The 24,289-nt window shown below is 41.9% G+C and overlaps 1 protein-coding gene and 1 long non-coding RNA gene across 3 annotated transcripts in view; one reads left to right on the top strand and one right to left on the bottom strand.

The window, feature by feature from the left end:
- The window catches only part of edem2 (ER degradation enhancer, mannosidase alpha-like 2), a 56,874-nt gene that overhangs the window by 17,117 nt on the left and 15,468 nt on the right, over nucleotides 1–24,289 (bottom strand). For both annotated transcript variants that reach the window (XM_077554415.1, XM_077554422.1), the window contains exons 2-4: nucleotides 8,755–8,865; nucleotides 8,640–8,679; nucleotides 8,432–8,537 (exon numbers count right to left, since the gene is read on the bottom strand). In XM_077554415.1, the coding sequence (XP_077410541.1) occupies nucleotides 8,432–8,537; nucleotides 8,640–8,679; nucleotides 8,755–8,865 (257 nt within the window). The remainder of the gene's footprint in view (nucleotides 1–8,431; nucleotides 8,538–8,639; nucleotides 8,680–8,754; nucleotides 8,866–24,289) is intronic.
- On the top strand, nucleotides 16,554–20,035 carry LOC144040321 (uncharacterized). Its single transcript, XR_013289694.1, has 2 exons — nucleotides 16,554–17,155; nucleotides 18,460–20,035. It is a non-coding gene; the product is annotated as an uncharacterized LOC144040321 (long non-coding RNA).

Genomic DNA, 24,289 nt, shown 5'->3' with positions numbered 1-24,289 from the left:
TGCCACTTCTACTTTCACCTTACGCTGCATTTCCCTGTACTCCTGTCTACTTTCTTCAGTCCTCTCAGTGTCCCACTTCTTAGCTAATCCCTTTCTCTGGATCAACTTCTGCACCTCCTCATTTCACCACCAGTCTCCTTATGTCCTTTCCTTCCAGATGACACACCAAGGATTGTCCTACCTGTCTTCCTGATCCCATTTGCTCTAGTTGTATAGTCATCTGGAAGCACCTCCTGACCATCCAGTCTCAACTCCTTCCTGAAAGTCACTCTTCCTTTTTCAGCTTCCACCATTTCATCCTCTGCTCTGCCTTTGTCTTCCTCACCACCAGTCATCCTACACACTACCATCCCATGCTGTCTGGCTACACTCTCACCGCACACTACTTTAGAGTCGCTGATCTCCTTCAGATTACACCGCCTACACAAGATGTAGTCTAACTGTGTACTCCTACCTCCACTCTTGTAGGTCACCCTATGTTACTGCCTCTTCTGCGAGAGTGACTACTCCTGTTTTCAATTAAGGATCTCTGTTGAAAATTGATGCCAGCTATTTTATTTATTTTTTTACTTTATTTACACAGCAAACACACAACATGTAGAAAATTTGAATATAGCCACTGTGTACAATATAAACACAAAAAAAACCACCAGATGATTTAGTATAGAAGCTAAAAAAAAAGACAAATTGGCTAAGGACGCAAAACCAGCAGAATTATTGAAAATGATGTCACTTCCCTGTGCCAGTGGCAACAACACAAATCTACAGTATTTGTTTGAGTCTAATATTTTATTTATGTGTATTTATTTGCATATACAAATTTATGGGTGTGGAATTATGTTATATCTGGGTGATACTTATATTGACCATTTGCATCGACGTCACGTAATCACATGACTGCCCAATGACAGACAGCGGAAGGAAATGATTGTTGAATGGAAGTGGACGTGACCCGGAGTGACTTAGTGACTTAGCCACAAAAGAAAAGTTATTGGAAGTTATATATGGAATCTACTACTTCAACCGAAGTTCGCCTGTCAGTTGAAGTGGCACATTTAGTCTGGACTCATAGAGCGCGATATTTACTCAAGTTGGAGATTTCTAGTTTGAAAACAGTCCCTTACCTTCTGTCGACTGCTGTTTTTACCAAGTTAATCAAATCGGCGACTTTGCCGAAATTCACAGCACACGACCTATATCATTATGTACACAATGCCGGTGTCTAACCGGCTCTCCTTACACCGGAGCTGATTTTTAAAAATATATATATATATATATATATATATATATATATACTTTTTTTAGAGAGCTCAGTATTGTTAATTCGGTAATCTTACCAATTTGACATGTCGTCATCATCATTGCTCTCTCTCTCTTTTTCTTGTACGTGCGTGAGTATGTGCATGTGCGGGTGTGTGTGTGCATATGTGAGTGCGTGTGAGAGTGTGCTCATTAACTCACCTAAAACCTATTAAAAATCCCATACCATTCACCTAAACCGAATACTTAGGAATCTAGCTAGAGTCGGGAGGTTGTCAGGAGACCCGAGGAAGGATCAAAGAAAAGAAAGAAAAGTGAAAGCCAGCACCGACCAGACATCACCTACTACCCACCGGTTTACCAACCAGAATCTTTCACCAACCCCAGAAACATCTAAATTCCAACAAATTAGGGAGACCTCAAGAGACCAAAGGAAAGACTGAGGAAAGGAAGGAAGGAGAGATGAAGCAGAGTGAGATCCACAGACATCAACCAGAGCTGATTTAATTGCTTGTCGCTGGCGGTCTCTGGGTTGAGATGCTACGCTTGCACCGGGGGACAATATAACTCGTAATGCAACGGTAAAACTTGTTGATCATGCTAACTGACTTATTTTTACACATTCTGTTCTGCATTGAAACGCTGTGATGATGTTATGTTGACCAGCATGGAAAAAAAGACTAGTAGTGCCAAGCTATGCAGTCATTTCATGAATATGATTCCGGCCGGCTCCAGAGTGAAAAACTCCCAAGCACAAAAACAAAATCCCCCATTATTAAACGGTCACATGCACTTAATAGTTTTGATGAAGATACAATATAAAACTAAGGTGTGTACGTGCAGTTGGAGTGGACGCTAAGTATCTGGCTCCTTAATGTGATTTGAAACACGTAATTCGACACCTCTGTTATTAGAGTGTACGTTTACTAGTAAAATGGATGAACATTTATCTACTAACCTCGCAAAAAATTATCGCTACAAATCCTTGAATACTTTGTGGGCTGCCAGTCCTTTCTGTTGATTGCTGCTACTGATAGATATTATAACATTTTTAATACTTCATTTTATTTTATTAACCATTGTTACACATTATTAACATTCCAATTCTTTATATTAACCTTGTCGAGATGTTTTGTGTCCTTAGCAGAGCAGATGGTGTTGATCTCGGTATGGTCTGACCTTAGGCTGGTACACACTGATTGGTCCAAAATTCCTTGCTTTATTTGCACACACACATTTTGGTCTTGAGAACAGAATCTGCTTTGAAATAACACACACACACACTCTTTATTTGCAACTTGTTTGTGAGATTTTGCTATGGGGAAAATCCTTCAACTATATAACACATTCAGTCCCAAAAACACACCCACACCTGACCTTGTTTACGCCATCTGCTCACGGAAAAGTACTAAGAATATGTTTAGTCTATGAATGAAAAGGAGGAGGTCTTTTTAACTATAAGAAGCTATTGTACACGTAGAAGAGTACATTTGACGTTCTGAATCCCACCTGTTTAAGTGATGAATTAGAGGCTGTTATTTGTCCAGAGATCTCTGACCTTTCTTACATAAATCACTTTTGCAAAGGTGTATTTTTCCTACATTAAATCTGTCTTCAAGTTTTCGAACACGCAAAGAGGACTAAATGATTTTATTTCTCTTTCAAATGGTGAACCCCGACGTAGAACAACGTTTTTGCGAGTGGGGCGTTCAAGGACGAATAGAATTCCCGGCCACATTAACCATGGTAAGTGGACACTTTATCCACGTTTTAGGAATTCTGTCTGTTCGAGAACGCTGCGGCTAGTAAATTCGTCTTGCAAAATTATATTGAAGATGGAATTTGTGTAGGAAAAATAGTGATAAATTTTGAAGTCGTTTGGTTGGACGCAAAGTCCCAGATTTCGGATTTTGCCACGGTGTTTGAAGTACACGTATGTGGTGACGTAAGCATTGTATACGGAAATGTCGTCACGTTGTTGGGAAATGCGCTAATATGAAATAAAGATGAAATGGAGCTGCGCTGAATTCAAAAACAGGCATCAAGTATATGACCGATAGATTCTTGTGAAGGAATTAGGGAAAGATTCTAGATTGAAGCAGCGGAGAGATCGCCCTCTGGTAGTAAAATCGAAAATAAAAAAGTTCCTTGAATAACATGTTAAACAGGCATAAATTAGAATGTCGGTAGATTCTTGGGGGGAATTAGGAATATTATGATTGACACAACGGCTAGATCGCCCGCTGTGAAGAGATCGATAATGGGACCCTTGAATAATGGATTATCAGCGCAGATGAGGTTTCTGCACAATTGAATTAAACAATTGTGAACAGACAGGCTGAAATGGACGTACAAATTTTAATTGACAAAGATGATACGCTATTAAAATGCCGATAGACTGCCTCTTTTGATTAAAAGCAGTATAGCGTAACGCTACGATGGCGCGTTACGATGGTTTTGCACAATTGAATCGAAGAATTGTGGCTTTCAGGCTGCAAGCGGTATTAATTATGGAAAACACATGGCAGTCTCTTTATAATAAGGCCTGCCACAAAGTTGGTGACAACGCTTCGCTCCTTGCAGCCGATAGACTGCTTCATAATTGACTTAAAGCAGTATGTTATTTGTTGTGTGTCACGTCATTGTTACAACAGAAATATGAATGCGCAGATGAGGATATATCACCAGAGATTGGTACGTAACGTTACGAGGGGTTTCTGCACAATTGAATCGAATAATTGTGAACAGACAGGCTATATTAGTTGAGAGACTGCTTCGTAATTGACTTAAAGCAGTATTTAGTATTTTAGGAGGAGATATTCGTTTGTTTGTATGCCGTCTTGTCGGTGAAGAAAATCTGACGTCACGGTAAAAACTTAAAGTGACCCGATGAGATATGGTGTTGACTAATTCTGTTATAAGTGAGACGTCACTTCGTTTTTAAATATTAATACGACTTAACTACAATATAATATAATATAATAAGCTAATAACATACGGGAGTCAATAAATAAGAAGAGAAATGTACGCTTTATTCGAGCGCGTAATATAATTGTTTGACCCGAATAAGCTTCCGTTAAACTACGGGATGACGCTAGGAAAAGGTTGAAAGCGCATGCGCTGGTGTCAACGGTGAAAGGTATGAAATAAAAATGAGAAATAAAATAATTGCACGACTAGGTGCACGATTGCGGTGGAATAAATCTTATGGCGCCGTTATAAGCTACGGTAAGTTAATTTAATTGATGGAGGACGTTGAGGTTTGCGCCGCCGGGCGTTCGATGTCAAATACGAGATATAGAACTTTTACGAGTGGAATAAGAACGACATATGATCGTGTATTTTTGGATAAGATGATGAATAATGCTAGAATACCAGCTTTAGGTATTTTGGTGAAGTTATAACCATTTATATAACTTTAAATAATGACTTAAAATGTTGGGGCTACGGTGCGCTTTTATTCTGAAGGACTAAATGATTTGATCTGAGAGTACTTCCGCTAGACGGAACTAAAGCTTCCGGATTAGATATTACCGTTGAATAAATGACATAGAATCTATTTAATACTGAACGACGGGACTTGAATTTATTGTGGAAAAGGTTAGTTTATTCTAATAATATATGGCATTTGTTCGATGGTTTTAATGACGGCAATTTAACTTTGAATGTGCGTAGATGACAGCTACTCGTTAAGAGTGTTATAAGTAATATGTAATTTTTATGTAGAGGAGAGTCCCGGACATAGCCTTAAGAAATGTATTAAATAATGATTAATGCTGAAATGTTGCTTTGCAAATAAAACAGCTGTATAATACAAATTTACGTAATAAAATAAATGAAAATGGTTAATAAACTCTAAACGGGATAAATTAATTAGACGGTAAAATTACTAATAAAATTTTTAACGCTAAAACCGCAAGCGTCTGCGTTAAATAATTGAACGACATTACATAAATTGTTGCCGTAACTGATTTTATAAGCCCCTTATATAAATGTCTTAAGCACTAATGTTGAATACTTAATTTGGCTTCACGAGTGCAAATACGTCATATTTAAAATTATGTTTGATATAAAACGAACGAATATTAATACACAAATAACATATAGTTTTAAGATATTGCAAAATTTCGATGCATTTCATACGCTTATTGAAAAAAAACCTTTAAGACTGATTGTAGTTGCTATGACTCTGGCTGACCGCCAGGTGTCACCCTTTTATAAATTAATGACGTGACTCAGTTGGGGATTGTAGTTGCTATACTCATTTTGACCGCCAGGTGTCACCCTTTTTCAAATTAAAAATGCCAAGAGCAAATCAACTAATGTAAAGAGGTATATATGACATATTTCAGCCATATTTTTTCTTATTCTAATAATAATAACTAAAAACAAATAACTTGGATGGCTACTAATGTGGAATAATTCTTTATATAGATGATTGTTTTTTCCCTTATGATTTTTTCTCGTACGCGAGAACATTATTTAACCTTGAAATATCTTTTCGAACACGCAAAGAGGACTAAATTATTTTATTTCTCTTTCACTATCCATTGACGTCTTCTGTTTTCATTAGTAGGTATGCAATAAAAAAGCAATATTTGGTTTACTCCCTTGTCTATCTGTACAACCGACCGCACAGCAAGATATGACCATTTTATGAGATAATTGATTTACGCTGTACTAGATTCAATTACAATACAGGCAAGTGGTTCTTTTGCCGTCCAGTGCAGGGGGCGTTCCCATGGGGGGGCGGTGACGTCACGTGCAAAAGGTCAATATATTTTATATTGATATTTATTTCAAGAACATTTTGTAAACGATTACTTCCTGATTAGACATGTACGTAGTTGAGAGAGATAGCGAGAGAGAATGTGTACTAGCTTGTTGTAGCTTTGTCCTTACTTATGCTAAGTGAGTGCATCTCCAAGGTCTGTCAGTGTCCACGTTTGCAAACTCCCTTTCCCGGTTGCTAAGTGCATTGTGAGAAACGGTAGAGTCTGATTTGGTTATTGCACACTTTGTGTTATAAAACCGGAGTAAATAGTCCTTGTGGCAAAACAGTCTTGAATGCTACATGTTTTAGCTTGCATTAGCTAGTGCCTAAGCCTGAGATCTCGAAGTCCTTGCATGCCTTGGAGAAGCGGTCCATCAAGGTCTGAAGCTCTTGCTGTGTATGGGATGCAACTGCAGCGTCGTCTGCGAACAGCATGTCTCTGATTAGAGCCTCACGTACTTTGGTCCTGGCTTTCAGACGGGCGAGGTTAAAAAGCTCTGATCTTGTGTGCAAGTAGATTCACTCTGTTGCTGTGGTGAATGCATGCTTCAGGAGCATAACAAAGAAAATCTCAAAGAGGGTTGGCGCAAGTACGCAGCCCTGTTTCACTGCGCTGTGTATGTTGAATGGCTCTGAGACATTGCCGTCAAGCAGCACTATCCCCTGCATACTGGTGTGAAACGATTCAATGAGGCTTTGCAACTTTGGTGGGCATCCTATCTTTGGCAGGATCTTGAGGAGGCCCTCTCTATTCACCAGATTGAATGTTTTGGTGAGGTTGATGAAGGCGACATACAGGGGCATGTTCTGTTCTCTACATTTCTCCTGGAGTTGGCGGATAGAGAATATCATGTCTACCATTGATCGTTCTGCGCGGAAGCCACACAGACTCGGGGTAGACGCGTTCGGCGAGTTTCTGTAGACCAACCTACAACCAACTTAAAGAAGACAAACATCTTGGCAAGGCACGGAAGCACTACCAACTCTCACCGTCGATGATTACAAGCTGTTAGTAGTGAATGGGGTCCACGATCAGCAACAACCTCTCAAGCGGATCGGAAAATCAGCCACCACACTCGCTCGTCTCACCGCACGAGGGTAGGAGAATCCTAAACTCTGTCAAGATAAAGGCACGAAAAGAGACTGAACTCCTTCCACTTGCGTTTTATTCGCCACATCCTGGACATATCTTGGCAGGACAAAGTGCTAAGAAGTTTTGTCCTACATCGGCCTTCCCTCCATGTTCACCCTATTCAGACAGCGCAGGCTCCGGTGGCTAGGCCACATTCACCGCATGGAGGATGGCGAAATCCCCAAAAACATCCTCTATGGAGAACTAGCGACTGGTAGAAGAGACGTTGGCCGCCCACGTCTGCGCTTTAGAGACGTCTGCAAAAGAGACATAAATGCCCTGTGGATCCACACAGAGCGCTGGGAGGAGCTTGCAAAGGACCGCTTCGAATGGAAAGACACTCTGTCCAGACTGCTCGAGGCAGGCAAGAAGAGACTGACTACTGCAGCAGATGGGAAAAGGGCCTGCAAGAAGAACCGTCACACATCCAGCACCACAGAGACGACCCACAAGTGCGAACTGTGTGACAGGGACTGCCATACACGCATTGGTCTGTTCAGCCATAGACGATGCTGTTCCAGTAGAGCCGACGTTTAGGATTCTCTTTCATGGTCATCATAGACTGACGGAGGCCAAAAAAGCCTGAGATCTCATTCAAACAGTTCATTCAAAGAAATTTTATTTTTGAAGCCTACATTGGCCAGAAAGAGAGGAGAGAAAGAAAGAGAGAAACAAAGAAGAGAGAGAATCTACTACTTTGTTTATGCAAATGTTTGAGTCAAGAAGATGATTGTAAATATATGTGTATGCTCATGTGTGATGTCACGCCAGTTTATGCTATTTTGGCTAGTATAGTATGTGAATTAAATGGACTAAGTGGTGTTAGCAGTGCTTATTTTTTTAAACTTAAAAGACTACTGACGCTAGTGACGGACGGTCTGTCAATACTGATGGAATGCCCACCTTTGTCGGTCTGTCCTAAAATAGCAGTGACGAAGTGACGACTGAAGCGTGGGTATAATAAAACGGCAAACCAATGATCACGGGTTGGTTCGGCTTGAAAAAAATGGCGGACAGACGATGACAAAAGGGGGCGCTGGGCGCCGACGGACAATCAAAAGAAATGTAAAATGCCCACCTCTGGTTACCACACGTAAAGTCTCAAAAAAGGGGGGAACTGGATAGACATACTGTAAATTATGTATTCGTTGGCGAAACTGATGTTGGGGGCAAAACAATAACTTTCCATGTGGCACTACCAAGTGCGTTTTGGATATAAAATACATACATGTTTCTCAAGCTAAGTGACAAGCTAACAAGCTAACCTCTGATGTTGGTTTCAAAGACTGAGGCATTGATGTCGATGTCGAAGTCGATTGTGTCTTGGAGAAGCAACGCCACGCGCTGAAACTCAGTTTGGTTTCCCAGCACCTTGACACACACAGGCACACGCATACACACACACCTGTATTAAGTGTCACTGATAAAAAGGAACAGGATTCAGCAAAATGAGACACCCATTTCCAATCTCACCAGCAAGGTATCAAGCGCGTCGATCAGCGTCAGCGAAAAACTGAAGAAAAACAAGGAGACAACAACGATGATGATTAAAAATAACTGCAACTTGCAAGTCAACCTTTGACCTCACCTGCCCCAAGTGTTCTGACCATCACAGGTGAGGGGGCGAAGCTCATCGTAGGGGAAGGCGTTGTCTAGGTAACTGTTGTAGGCGTGGTAGAACATACCTTTGATTCGCTGTCTGAAAGGTTTTCAAGTACATATTGACATCAGATCATCTTCTAATGTTTACATTTACAGAGTTTGATAAGAATGAGTCATGGACACGCGTTCAATGCAGATTTCAGTAGAATTTTCAAAGCGTTTGGCAAGAAATGGAACACTGTTTTGAGCGATTACGTAATTCTGACCACAAAATGAGGAAGTGTGAAAAAGGTCTATTAATTCATTGACTCCCAGCCATTTTCACTGAAGCAATCCCCTTTACTCCCAGCTGTTTTACTGGATTTTGACTGACTTTGAAAGGTCCACAGAATATTCTGTTCTAGTGCTATAAAAACATGTCACCTACGTATTTTCTTTCATCAGGACAAAAAGTATATTTTTATCCCTTTCTGTTCTGAAGCAATTAGCATTAGAATATATCTAAGTTTCATCATTATTCACAAATCTGTTTAAAACTGTGGGAGAAAGAGCTTTTTGCATCATGGCCCTGATTGATCTCTTTTACTATGCTGCCACCTGATGGCCGTTTTTGTAATAACTAGCATTGCTTCAAGCATTCTCTTGAGTTTAGAGGCAGCATCAAAGGCTTCTGTATGCTCTAGCATAAAAAAAACACACATTAAAAAAACATAAATACGTGTTTGGGAGAATGGTAATATTTAAAATATAACGTATTTATATGTTTTTGGGAGCAAATGAGTTAACGGTGTAGTAAAGCAAGTAGTAAAAATGGTAAAGCTGCGCTAATTGCTAATCGCTAAGCTATCACAAATCTCACAAATAAGTGCTTGCGTGGAAACCGTATACTTGTCAAATAGGTCTGGTTCAAACAGCGAGTAAGCAACTTTGAACAGCAATATATCAGGCAGCTTCATAGGCAACTGGAGTAAAAATGAGCCGTGAGGAACAAGACACAGCCACCGGAAACATGAAGTCAGAAGGAACGTCACTGCATATGTCAGCTGAGAGGAGGAGTATATTAGTAATATAATATTTAAACTTTATAAAAACCTTTAATATTATTCATACATTAGAGACATTTCCATTGTTTCAGCGGCAATATTGATACAAAAAATACAATTTAAAAAGCCATAACTGTTGGGTCTGATATTACAGATCCCCTTAGTTACTGACCGTGCACCAAGGAAAAAGGAGGCAGAAGCTGTTGCTTTGTTTTATTGCAACCGCGGCTGGGAGAGGAGAGGAGACGCAAGACCTTAACTCACGCTCGGCTCCGTCCGACTCTCTGTCCTCCCCCGGCCACCTCGTCGCTTTTATTACAGTTAAGTTTCAGTTTCAACTTAAAGGGAAAAATTCCATAACTCCCCCACCGCACGGTGACGAGAACCTCTTGGTCTGAGAATGGAACTGAATTTGAAGTTAGGAAAACACAATAAGATGAGGGTCACACTTTTGTGTCGGTCTCCACAGTGTCAACATAATCCTCTACGCGTAGTAAGTTATATTGATACATCTGGGCCACGAACATACGGGCGACTAATCTCTTAGACATTGGGACAATACAGCAGGAACAAATAACACATAATAAGATAAACATTATAATGATCAAAGTCCAAACAATGTCTGAAAAAGGGTCATCTTCTCCTTTGTTCTTCTTCTTTTTGACAAGAATCAGGGGGTAATCCCTTATCTGAGTTCGGTGACCTTTTTGCAGTGACTCTGGTGGATCCACGTCTCTCTCTCAGCGATTTTGAGAGCGGTGGGTGTGGTCAGGAGAACAACGAATGGGCCGTCCCAGCGTGGACTCGACCATGTTTTCCTTTTTATCACCTTCACCAACACCAGGTCACCCGGGGTCACCGTTTCCTGTGCAGGAGGAAGAGAAGTAGAGGGCAGATCATTTGCTCTTGACACAGTCCATTCTTTAAACAAGTCACATAACCATTTAGTCAGTGGATCTGCCTCTCCTGTTTTGTCTGACCATGGCTGATTTTCCCATAAGGGGAGCACAAAGGGTCTGCCTGTTACTGCCTCAAAGGGCGTGATCCCTTGTGGGTTTGGCGTTATTCTCATGTAAGTTTTTACTAGAGATAAACACTCAGGCCATGGTTTTTTGGTTTCTTCCATGGTCTTTTTGAGTCTTAGTTTAATAGTACCGTTGGTCCGTTCAACTAAGCCTGCGCTCTGTGGGTGATATGCACAATGATTTTTTAGGGTGATCCCTAAGTGAATGGCCATATTGTCAACGATGGTATTTACAAAATGGCTACTGTTATCACTCCACAAGACTCGTGGAATGCCATGTTCTGGTATTATGTGTTTACAAATAGCTTTAGCTACTGTGAGGGCGTTTGGATGTTTTGAAGGAACAAGTTCAACCCATTTAGTTAGTGAGTCTACTAACACTAAACAGTACTTGTGCTGACCACTTTTGTGTAGTTCAATAAAGTCCATGTGTAAAACTTCAAATGGGTAGGAGCCCACTGGGCATTTCCCTCTCTGTGGTCTTAAGTTTCCCTGAGCATTGTGACGACAACACACCATACATGACCTACAAAAAGTTTTAAAATAGGTTTGTAAGCCCTGTGGTATTGTCATTGTCTGTTCTACCATAGATATCATCCCTCCTGTTGAGACATGGGACTTCCCATGACTCAATGTGGCTACTGCGTGGAACAGACTGCGGGGGATGACTGGTCGGTCTTCTTTGTGGTATAGGCCTTCTGGGGTGAGTTCAATGTTCATCATTTTCCATAGTGTTTTTTCTTTGTCTGGAGCGTTGTTTTGCATGTCAATTAGTACTTGTTTTGGAATGTTGTTGTGTTGTTGTGTTTCTTTGTGGTTGGCGAGCATGACGATCTTTGTTTTGTCTTGGCCTGCTTGTTTGGCTGCCAAATCTGCTTTTGCATTTCCTACAGAAACGGCGTCTTTTGCTGAGGTGTGAGCTTTGCATTTGCATACTGCTATTTTGGAGGGTAGCAGTACAGCGGCCAAAAGGTCAGTGAGTAATTTGGCGTGTTGAACAGGTTTTCCTGTTGATGTTTTCATTCCTCGTCGAGCCCACATGGCGGCAAAGATGTGCAATGTCGAGTGGGCATATTGGCTGTCGGTCCAAATTGTTACTGCTTTGTCTTTGAATAATTTACATGCTTCTGTTAGCGCGATGAGTTCTGCTGCTTGTGCTGACAGATTTCCTATTAATCGTCCGCTCTTCAGTGTCTTTTGTTGTGTGACCACTGCATAGCCTGTGTTGGTGTTGCCTAGTTCATCTTTGCTTGAGGAACCATCTACAAACACTGCTTCTCCTTCTTGTAAGGGTGTGTCTAACAAATCTCTTCTTGGTTTGCAGATTTCCTCGGTGGCTTCTGTGCAACTGTGTGGTGTCCCATCTGTCTCCACTGGGAGGAGACTTGCAGGATTGAGAGTGCTGCATCTCTTGATGGTAAGATGGGGTTGGGACAACAGTACAGCTGTTAGGCCAAGATGTCTTGCTGGTGAGAGAAATGACATCTTTGTTTGAGTCAAAAGAACATCTACTGAATGTGTTACTAGTAGAGTGGTGGGATGGAACAACACCAATTCGGCGGATGCTTGGACAGCCATTGCTGCGGCACACACTGCTTGGACACACTGGGGCAGGGCTCTGGCGACAGCATCAAGTTTCTTTGAGTAGTAGGCCACTGGTCGCATTTGTGTACCATGTTGTTGGAGTAGGACGGATGTCATGAATCCGTCTTTGCAGTCCACTGTTTGGGTGAACAGTTTCTTGTAGTCGGGTAGGCCCAAGGGGCCTGTGCTTGTGATGGTCTGTTTTATCTGATTGAACTTGTCATTAGCTATTTTCGTCCATGTGATGGGATCGGCCAGGGTGATGTCTTCTTGGTAAATTAAATCCACCAGTGGTTGCGTTATTTCGGCGAAGTCCAGAACCCATAGACGGCAAAAGTTCACTAGGCCTAGGAAGGCCATCATCTGTCTTTTGGTCTTTGGTTTGGGGGCATCAAGGATAGCTTGTTTCCGATCAGAGGTTAGTTTTCTTCCTTCTGCCGATATGATGTGACCTAAGAAAACTACTTCGGTCTGAGTCCACTGTAGTTTGGTCAGTGAGGCTTTGTTTCCTGTCTTTGCCAGGTGTTGACACAGTTTCACTGCTTCTTCTTGATTTTCTTCTTTGGTTGGACTGGCGATGAGAATGTCATCTACGTAAATCAAGATGTGAGTGGTTTCACTGTGTTCATGGAGGCTCAGACAGTTGTTGATTTCTTGAGAGAAAATGGTCGGGCTCTCTGCATAGCCTTGGGGTAGTCTCGTATAGGTGTATTTCTTTTGATTAAAGGTGAAACCAAACCAATGACGGGCGGACTCGTGCAATGGGATGGAAAAGAAGGCGTTGCTTAGATCAATTACTGTGAACCATTTCTGTTGTGGCTTCAGCGCATTGAGTAGAGTGTGGGGGTCGGGGACGCAGGGGGCTCTCTGTTTTACTGCCTGATTTACGGCTCTTAAGTCGTGGACCATTCGCCAGGTCGTGGTGTCTGCTTTCTTTACTGGAAAGATTGGAGTGTTACAAGTTACCTTGGGGGCTTCTATGAGCACTCCAGCTTTTACCATGTTCATGATTACTGGTGTGATTCCTTCTTTGGCATCAGGTTTGAGTGGGTATTGATTGATTCGTGGGCGATAGTTTGTTCTTGGTTCAATTGTTACTTCTGTGGCTGTGGTCATTAGGCCCACATCGGTTTTTGATGCTGACCACAGCTGAGGTGGTATTTGATCCATGGCGTCTTTTAGTGCCAGGATCGTGGTTTCCTCCGGATGTCATGTACTTAGGTGGGTGCTGGGGACAAATGTTGTCACCCAGTTTAGTTTTTTCCTCCAGACCACGTTTCCTGATGACATGATGCGTTTAAATCTTCCATCTTGACATGGAGTCCACGGAAGTCGTTGTTCGGACCATGTTACATCTCTTATTTTTGATCCTATGTCTTTCCATCTCCAGCCTGTTGGTTTTGCCAGTGAAATGTGGAAGGGAATGCCAAAGCCTTCATATGTGGTTAATGCATATATGTAATCTGGAAAGATTACTGTGGCTGCCATCCATCCTGCCTGTTCGTCCCAAATTAGGTCCTTTATTTGGGCCCGCATGGTTGTCAATCGGGACCATTGATCAAAGAAGTCTCTGTCCTCTTTGTTCGGGGCGAAGCGGATGGTGGAGTGAAGTGGGTACGTGGTTTGGGGCACCCAATTTGAATTTGGTAGGATTTGTTCTGGCATCTGTTGCAGATTGTTTGTTACTGACGTTGGACCTTTTTGGATCGGATCCAGACTGTAGAATGGGCGTGGTTTGTCTTTTCCTTCTAGTACTAACATCTGCATTGGTGTTTCTTGTCCTATTTTTGTCACGACCATGCTAGAGCCTTCGACCATTAATACAAGGCTCATGGCTTTTATCAAATCTCGTCCGATGAGGTTTTCAGGACAACGAGGCACGTAAACGAAAGTTTGATCTGGGTATTCTGTTCCGTCTTCATCAATAATGGTCAGTGGTTCGGTAAAGTAATGGATGGCTGGTCTACCTCCCACTCCTATGACCATTATTGTGCTTTTTGACAATTTGACACCTGTTGGTAGATCAGTGATCACGGAGGATTGTGCTCCTGAATCCACAATGAATTTCAATGTTGTAGTAAATGGCCCTAAGCCTAGTTTTCTTACTGCTGGGTCAATAGAGGACATCTGGCTAAACAGGACTGTCAGGTCAAGCACCTCGACGATCGTTCTGGTGTCATCAGGGTTTTCATCACTTGACCTTTCCTGCTCGCGTCATTCGGTTGGATCCCAGTGGTCAGATCTTGGGGTCTCAATTTTTTGTTTGGAGCGGCAATCTCGGGCGAAGTGGCCGTACTTGCCACAATTGTAGCACACATCCTGTCTGGTGGCTGGTCGGCCTCTTCCTCTTCCGCGTCCACGTCCTCTACCCCGATTGGGTTGGTTTTGGTAGTAAATTGGTCCAGAAGGTGGAGGAGAGGCATGTTGAAAAAATGTGTGCATGGCATTGAAGACTGATGATTGCGCTTTTTGTCTTTTTAGGTCTTATCTTCATCTGGTACATTTTTCTTTCTGTCTTTTCCTTTTTTCTTTTCTCACTTTCCAAAATGCTTTCTGCCCTCATTTTACACTGTTTTATCCACACTTCAACAGCACGTAGTTGTGCTTCCAATTTTTCTACATTCTTTCCCTTTTTAATCTTCTTTGCTCTTTTCTCCACTAAACTTTTCTTAACTTCCTCTTTGTTCCTGACATCTCTCAAAGACGGGTTAAAATCATACTTGGTCACCCAGGATTCCAGATACTTGCACGCATTAGCGTCAAAGCTTGCAACAAACTTAACATCCTGGTGTTGTTCTATTTCTTTTCTCAATGACTGGCCCATTGTTTCTACTCCCGAGCGGGCAGCAGTTACTCCCTTCTAACCTTATCTCATAAACACACACACACACAAAAACACACGCACACAAACACACACACACACACAAACACAAACTCACACACAAACACACACACTTAGTCTTTTCTGTGGTGCACCACTTTCTAATTTAAAACCATGATTTGTGTTTTAGGCGATTATTTTTAATCGCAGTCAGTTCTGTTCTGACCTGATAAATCTTAGTTATATTGAACACAGATATTTTGGTAAACAATGAGTGGGGAGGTGTAAATTATTACGTATTTACGGCAACGTTTAATTTCCTCTACCCGGGCACCCGAAAACTACACTTTTATTTAACAAGTTAAAAACTAGTCAATAAAAGTATTTTGGATCTCATCTAATAAAACCGTGATCCCTTTGATGCCCGGATCATATATACCATGGGTTTTTTTTCTTCTTCTTCACGGGCCAACGCCCAAGCGCTTTTCTTTCACTCCCCACTTTTCTATTTTTCTCTTACTTCTTCAGTATATTTAGTGTTCCTTTTTCAAACTTCTGTGTAAATCGTGATAATTAAACAGCATAATACCTGTTAGTCCTCGGTGCCGGTCTGGTTCGCAGGACCCGGTGTCCGGGCGAACGGCCGTGGCCGGAGCGACGAGACCCGTCACGCAAGGGGAGACGCTGTCGACAGATTCGCGGTGTCCTCGGTTCGGCGGCGGTCGTCCGTCCAGATGCAGGTCCCGGGTTTCGGCACCATTTAAATGTTGGGTCTGATATTACAGATCCCCTTAGTTACTGACCGTGCACCAAGGAAAAAGGAGGCAGAAGCTGTTGCTTTGTTTTATTGCAACCGCGGCTGGGAGAGGAGAGGAGACGCAAGACCTTAACTCACGCTCGGCTCCGTCCGACTCTCTGTCCTCCCCCGGCCACCTCGTCGCTTTTATTACAGTTAAGTTTCAGTTTCGTTTCATACGTCATGGAAAAATACAAAACATTAGAGAAAGTTGAGCGGCGCCTCTAAACGACAGTTGATAATATAAAAACATAAAAATATATACAGGATATTCTTTAAAATACACATAATGTTAAGACTACTGTTTTAAGCAACTTCACAATAACGCACTAGCATCTCAAACAGCATATCCATTCCAATGTATTAGCAATGTTATTATGGGACTGCTTGCGCTGCTGCTTGCGAAGCAAGCAGGCACATATTGTTATTCTACCCAAAAAATGGGTTTATTATGGGACTGCTGAGCGTAACAAGCAGCTTGCTTGCGAAGCAAAGCAGGCACATATTACTATTATTATACATTTGCCGTGTTGAAGTAAATTGCCTCTTGGGAAACACAAGTCAACGTAATAGTGTAGTAATTTCTGTTTATGATTGCTATGTATTGCAAAGGAGTGTTATTGTATTTGGTGAAGTTGCAAGTGGACGACTCAGCTGCCGAGTGAGGACAACTGATAAGAAGACGAGACGCACGTCAACGCCAGGGCCCCTGGACTTGCATGCCGCATTAGAGAGTGTGAAGTGAGATAGGAGTTGTTTTTCTCTTTCTGTCATGTAATCAGATGCCCCGATTGGTATATAAGGGGACTATTTGAATGATGAACCAAGAGAGACTCTGTACCGATCAAACTAAGGCTGCAGTTTTCTCTTCCTCATGAGTAATAAATTTGGAACCAGATGCTTCTTCTCTCTTTATTTGATAAATGTCTACATCTGAACCTGACATTTAAATTGGTCCTTCGAGCCGGATTGCAACATACCGGAGGTGCCCAGAGGCAGAGCCGACGACCAAGAAAGACCGTGGCCACGGCAGCTGTCCCATTTTAGGGGACTGGACCTCGGCCCTGTTTCTGGGGACTGAAAGGTTGAAGCAAGCCAGGAAGAGAGAAGGCAACACTGGTAGGACACTTATATTTTCATTGGCGGATTTTTGGTAAATAAGTGTCCGTTTAAAGTTAAGGGCGACGGTGTCCTACGCGCGTTTAAACTCCGTGGAGAAGAGGGCGACGGTGTCCTGTACGTACTTAAAACTAAAAAAGACAGAGTGAGTCTATAAAACAGAAAAGACAGCGAGAGAGTCTATAAAACAGGGAAGTAGACAGAGTGAGTCTATAAAACTGAGGAAAAGAAAGAGGGGAAACTGGGAAGAGGGGACTGAAAAATAGACAGAGGGAGTCTATGAAACTGAGAAGAGGGGACTGAAAAATAGACAGAGGGAGTCTATAAAAGTGGGGTGAATCAAAACCGTAAGAATACTAGTCAATGTTGCGTAAAGAGACAGAGAGTCTATAAAAGAGAGACAGAGAGAGTCTATAAAAGAGGGCAACGGTGTCCTACGCGCGTAAATAAAGAGGGGGTGTGAGTGGAGGTTCGCTACCTCGGTGTGAGTGGAGGTTCGCTACCTCATTATTGTTTGTTCGGGGATTTAAAGTCAGTTTAATCTCCTTAAGAGAATCGCTGACTCCAACATGGAGAAAACAAATAGCAAAAAAGCCAACAAGAAAGACCCGAAACAACAGTTAACATGTAAGGACTGCAAGTTTGTAGAAAACCAATGTCCTTCTAAAACAAAACATTTAAATTTGTGGATAACGAAATATGAATTTGCTGGCCAGCTTAATATACAAAAAATATTTAACTTGCAAGATAAAATAAAGACAGACACATTTATTATTGAGAACGAGGGGAACGAATTCTACTTTCAAAGACGAGGAAAAGGTTTTTACCAAAACAGGGGCCGAGGAAGGGGTAGACCTCAATTTAAAATAGGACTCACCGGCAAGGGGCGCGGCTACGCCACAGGCCCAAAAGAAGTCACCTGTTGGTGTTGTGGGGAGACAGGGCATTTTTTGAGGCACTGTCCCCACAATAGAAAAAATACACGACTAGAAAAATCAGCTTCCCAACAGGATGACAAACAAAAAGCCATCGAAGAAAATGTGACATTAAATTAAATAAAAATCTTTATAAGTGGGCCGCTATATTGACACATGGTGTGACCCATGTGTCAACAGGGGGAATGGTAGGACGGATACACAGAATGTATACGACATATGGCTTTAATTTATTCTCAAAATTTTTTATTATTATTTATTATCATTAACAGTGGCAACGAAGCCAGTTTGGCCGATTACATGCGAAAAACATTAGAGAAAAGAGATGAATTGAAATTACCAGAAGGCGATTGTGCTTCTCTCCAACAGGAAGAACTAGTAGCTCCAGGGGACTGGGTACTGATCCGAAGCCTCAAAAAGAAGCACTGGAATTCTCCAAAGTGGGAAGGCCCTCATCAAGTGCTGCTGACCACGCCGACGGCCATAGGGATTGAAGCAAGGAGCACTTGGATACATCTTACGCATTGTAAAAAGGTCATCTCAACCGACAAACCCAACAGGGAGGGTGAGCGAAAGTCTGATTCAAAGGTGGGAGCAGATATATAGAATCTGAAAATACCTGCGGTCAGTGAAGTTTTCCAAGACGCCTAACCTAATTAGGGGTTCTCGGTCGACATGGCTATTGCGTGGATAAGATTTGCGGTACTATGTTGTGTGGTCTTTGTGACCGTGAAGGCTATTCATTCACCAAATCACGCACTGATAAACAAGAATAGAGGATTTTCATATGGGTCACACCCAATAAAAATGTAGACCGAATCAACTACATCCATTACAATGTACAAAAATTGGGGAATTATACTGAAGAAAGATTTATAGCTGTCAGAGAACAATTGGCTGCAACATCACTCATGGCGTTCCAGAACCGCATTGCGGTCGACATGCTACTGGCAGAGAGAGGTGGCGTTTGCGCTATGTTTGGGGACCAGTGTTGTACATTTATACCAAACAACACATCTCCGGATGGGTCCTTCACGAGAGCCGTTGAAGGCCTGCGCACCCTGAATCGAAAGATGAAAGAACACTCAGGTGTGTCCACCTCAGCATGGGACGAGTGGTGGGAAAAAACGTTTGGCAAATATAAAAGTTTGGTATTTTCTGTCATGATTTCTATGACTCTGTTCACCTCAATTCTTGTGATGTGTGGATGTTGTTGTATTCCCTGCATTCGCGCATTACTCGTCCGACTTGTCTCAACCGTCGTCGCTCCCACAAATTCTAAATTACAAGAGATGTACCCTTTGCTTATTTCTGCAAATTGTGGTGATGGAGGGGACACTAATGACCAAACCAATGATGAGATAATTTCTCCTGCCGTCCTATTTTACACACCTTAAAACTTAAAACATAGAAAGGGGACATGATGGAATGTTTAAGTTTGTCATCCAGTAAATGATTCAACTAAATAAAACCTTTAAATCAAAGTTCTTTTGATGACAAAATTTTTGGAGGCAAATGTAGAATAAACAGGAGGGAAATGTAGGAATTATTTTGGAGGATTATTATACATTTGCCGTGTTGAAGTAAATTGCCTCTTGGGAAACACAAGTCAACGTAATAGTGTAGTAATTTCTGTTTATGATTGCTATGTATTGCAAAGGAGTGTTATTGTATTTGGTGAAGTTGCAAGTGGACGACTCAGCTGCCGAGTGAGGACAACTGATAAGAAGACGAGACGCACGTCAACGCCAGGGCCCCTGGACTTGCATGCCGCATTAGAGAGTGTGAAGTGAGATGGAGTTGTTTTTCTCTTTCTGTCATGTAATCAGATGCCCCGATTGGTATATAAGGGGACTATTTGAATGATGAACCAAGAGAGACTCTGTACCGATCAAACTAAGGCTGCAGTTTTCTCTTCCTCATGAGTAATAAATTTGGAACCAGATGCTTCTTCTCTCTTTATTTGATAAATGTCTACATCTGAACCTGACAGTTTATCATTTTGGGACTGCTGCGTAGCAAAGCAGTACTGCTTGCGAAGCAAAGCAGGCACATATTACTATCCTAGAAAATCGGGTTTATTATGGGACTGCTGCGTAAACTGCTTTGCTACGCAGCAAAGCATGCACATATTACTATACTAAGAAAATCGGGTTTATTATTTCTGCTAAGTTTTTTTTATTATATTATCTTCCACATATTTTTCCGCAAAAATGCGGCCCGTACCGTAGATCCGCACCGGCACGAATGAGGTATCAAACGATGCGGCTCGATCTGACTCGCTGCGGCATTACTTTTCTTGGAATTCCGAGTTACTATGGCGACGCAATTCACAAAAAAGTCCCAAAAAAAGTCCCATTGAAATGAATGGGAAAGGGGAACAAAAGTCATAAAATCAAAGCAGCTTTTTCAAAGCCACACTACGCACGCATACGTTAACCGACCGATATGAATTTTAGCTCATTTTGTTGCAAATTTTCTCATCTTTAGCTCAGTGTGAATTTTTTTTTAAGGAATGAAAGCTCTTCCCCCTGTGCAGGTTCAAAGACAGTGAGCGAAAGGGAGAAAAATAGCCTTTTAACATTGGTGTGTATTGTGTCTGCTTGAGTGGGAGCAATTAGCCTCAGAGTGAAGAGAGTCAGAAATCTATTTCCAAAAGTTTCACTTCAACTCGTCACCATGGCCACAATCTTTGCTCACTCGACATCAAATTTGCACATTTTGTAGTCACAAGGGTCTTCTTTCAGACAAACTTTTATTTGGCTAAGGTGTCATCATTTAGGACATTTTTTTCCACTTTAAGCGAGAAGAAGTCGGACTTTCTCGCCTATCTTTCCCATGTTAATTTCGCCGCCTTTTTCTCTTCATTTTTTTTTAATCAAAAGTTTTCAACCTGCTCTAATTTGGTCATTTTTCATCAGGTTAAAAAAATAGAACATGCTCGCGTTCCCCAAACCCTTGCCGTTCTAACGAGCCATTTCTGGAAGCTGCATCTTCAACCGTTGTGGTGAGAGGCTTTGTTCGAGGTAAGCGTTTCTCATACATTTCAGTTGAATGTGTGTGCGTAATGTCTCCAACATGTTAACTCTTTGACTGCCAGACGTTTTCAGAAAAGGGATGCCGTGGGTGCCAGCCGATTTAAGCATTTTGACTGATCTTTCAAGGTCCACAGAAAATATTGTGTTTGAACTACGGAAACACACATACTACCAAATGAAAGATTGGACTCTCATCTTTCATCAGAAAAAAAAGTTTGTTTCTACCTTATTCCGTTTTTCAGTAATCAACAATAGAAAATGGTTAGTTTCACCCAAATGCTCTGTTTTGAAACAAAAAACGGAGAAATCAAGCTTTTTGTGAAACGATATTATTTCATGCACTCTAGTGAATTTGACACCTTTTTTTTCCATGAATGATGCCACAAACACCTAAACAGTGCTTTACTTCTGTAAAACACTACCACCAACAATGAAAAAGTGTTTTTTGATAGCTAAATACGTTTATTTACATTCAACAGTGTAACAATTTGACAAAACAATTTGTCAAACTATTTACAAATGTGTGCAACAAGTGGTACTATTTACAATTGTGTGGATATTTTAAATACAGTTTTTCTTTTTGTAACACTCCCCTGCGTGCAAGGCGACGCAGCAGGATTTGCACAACAGATTAGTTTCACTGCAATGGCCCCTTAGCGTGCAGACGCTACACTTTCTTGCTGGCTTTTTTTCCCGGGGAATAGCAAGTATATACTGCAGTGTGTGTTTGGCCATGTTGCCATCAAGTCTACTCTCAGGATCATGATACGGTGACATTGCGGTGGTGTTACGTCTGGCTTCCTCATGTCCTTCTGTTCCTATACCGGGTGGTAAGAGATGTTCTGATCCATCCACTGTACATAATCGCATTCCGGTATATTGGTATTTGTTTTTCCTTTATTCAATACACGTCTGCACATCAATCTCAGCTCTCCCTGTCTCCTCTCTTCTTGAGCAAAATCCTAGAACTTCTGTTAAACTAGTCCAGTAACCTTAGTAAATATCAATGTCTACTATTTCATCATAATGATTACTCTGGCCCATTTGGTAGCCGGTGCCGGGTTACATTCTTGGTGAGCTAGCCAGGAGAGAGTACGGACAGGTCTGAGATTGATAATTGGGATAAATTCAATATTTAGAGGCAATATGGACATTTTTGGAGAAACATGGCATAAAAATTTCAAATGCTGTTTTGACATGACACATGACACTGATGAAGAGGTTATTGCGTTTTTGAGTCGATATGGTACAATCTCCAACGTGAAAGGGATAACTGAGGCTGGTGTTTTCCAGGACACAATTGTTGTTGAATTTAGCTCGGGTGCTGTTTTGGATGAGTTGCGGAAAATACTCCTGTACAAGTATAATTGTCCGACTGAAGAAGTTGTGAAATTTTGGAACTTTCAACAGTTTGTTCTGACTATTATGGGACCTTAGAAACAAGGCAATATCTGGGAGAATTGAGAGAGTTAGCTAAACTTACCCAACAGGACTATGCCGAGGTCCTGCAGGGGGTGATGTCTCTACTGGGTCAATCCATTACTGAGCAAAACCCTATCCTGAAAATGGAGATTCAGGCAGATTCCAAGAAGGATGTGCTGTCATCGGTTCCCCAGGCTGCCATTGCTACCCAGTTACCTACCAACGCCAACTTGAGTTCAAGTGCTACAAGGAAGGAACCAAATGTGAATGAATCAAGTCAAACTCCCTCAGCTCCCATTGGCCAGGACGCAACAGTCACGCCTGCTATGTCTCTTCCCGATTTGAAACCACCAGGAGGGCAGCGTTATATGGTTGAACACATTGTGAAAAACGATGATGCCATCCATAGGTCAATCCAAAGGCTTAGATCATTTTTGGGACGTGTTCCAAGGCTGCAATATGAATGTGACTATGAAGCTTGGGGTGCTGGTGTTGAGCTGCTGTTAAAAGATCCTGCTGTTTCAGATCTGCAGCGTTCTGAAAAAATATTTGAAAGTTTACTTGTACCGGCAGCGGATATGGTGCATCCTCTTATGCCTGAGATGCCACCATCAGTTTATCTCCAAATTTTTGTATGCTAAATTTATGGAGCTGTATCAGGACTCTGGCAAAAAAAAACATCAGAATACTTGCAAAGGTTGCAAATCGCAATAAACTTGGCCGTGAAAAAGGGAGGAGTCCCAGCTACTGATTTAAGTCGACATTTGTTGAATCAATTTTGCCGTGGCTGCTGGGACAATACCCTCATATCAGAACTTCAGCTTAAGCAGCACAAATCCAATCTTCCACCTTTTACTATTACTAAAGACTGAAGAGGACAGAGAGTCAGCTAAGGCTCAGCGCATGAAGCAGTACCTCGGTTCAAAAGCGAGGGCCGGGGCGCATGCTCAATTTGCTTCTCCCATCTCAGAGGAAGCACAAGTTACTGCACTGACTAACATTACCCAACAGCTTGCTGGCATCCTAAAGCAGCTGGCCGCTCTCACCGCATAGTTGACAAATAAGCAACTTGTACCACCTACAGCTACTCAAGTCAGTAAGGCCAGCGACAGTGGAAAAGGTAACAAAACCACTCTTCGACATGACCAGCAGACTCCCTCACTTGGACCCAAGCCGGGGTATTGTTCCAATTGCTTGACCAAAGGCGGACACATAAAGTGCAACTGCAGTAATGATTCAAATCCTGCCCTTGTGGCAATGAAGAAGAAACAGTTTGCAGAAAGACAGAAAAAATGGCCAAGAACAAACCCTCACGGTGCCTCACCTTTGAACTAGATCAGGTTCCTGCTGAGGGGCGAATGGGAACTGCAGTGGCCCAAATAGTCCCACCATGCAGACACCATTAAAGTTGAACAATCAGATTAATTTCGCGTCCAGCGAGATTGTTTATTTGCCAAAAGGACTAATTGGCTCAAAATATACTGGTCAAGTAAAAATTGCTGGTCAAGAATTGTCATGCTTGCTGGATACGGGATCACAACAAGGATACCCATTTCAATGTACAACCAACATTTTTCAAACTAACCTGTGAAGCCCTTGTGTGATTTGTTGCAAGTACAAGGTGCGGCTGGCCAAGAAGTCCAATATTTGGGCTACATCTAAATGGCAATTACTTTTCCAAAAGAGTTTGTTGGTGAAGGTATGGATGTGTGGCGTTGTTTGTTCCTGACATCAAGTCC

This window comes from Vanacampus margaritifer, chromosome 1 (genome assembly GCF_051991255.1).
Source record: "Vanacampus margaritifer isolate UIUO_Vmar chromosome 1, RoL_Vmar_1.0, whole genome shotgun sequence".
Lineage (NCBI taxonomy): Eukaryota > Metazoa > Chordata > Actinopteri > Syngnathiformes > Syngnathidae > Vanacampus > Vanacampus margaritifer.
Note: the sequence above shows the minus strand (reverse complement) of the source record. Positions and strands in the feature narration are given on the sequence as shown.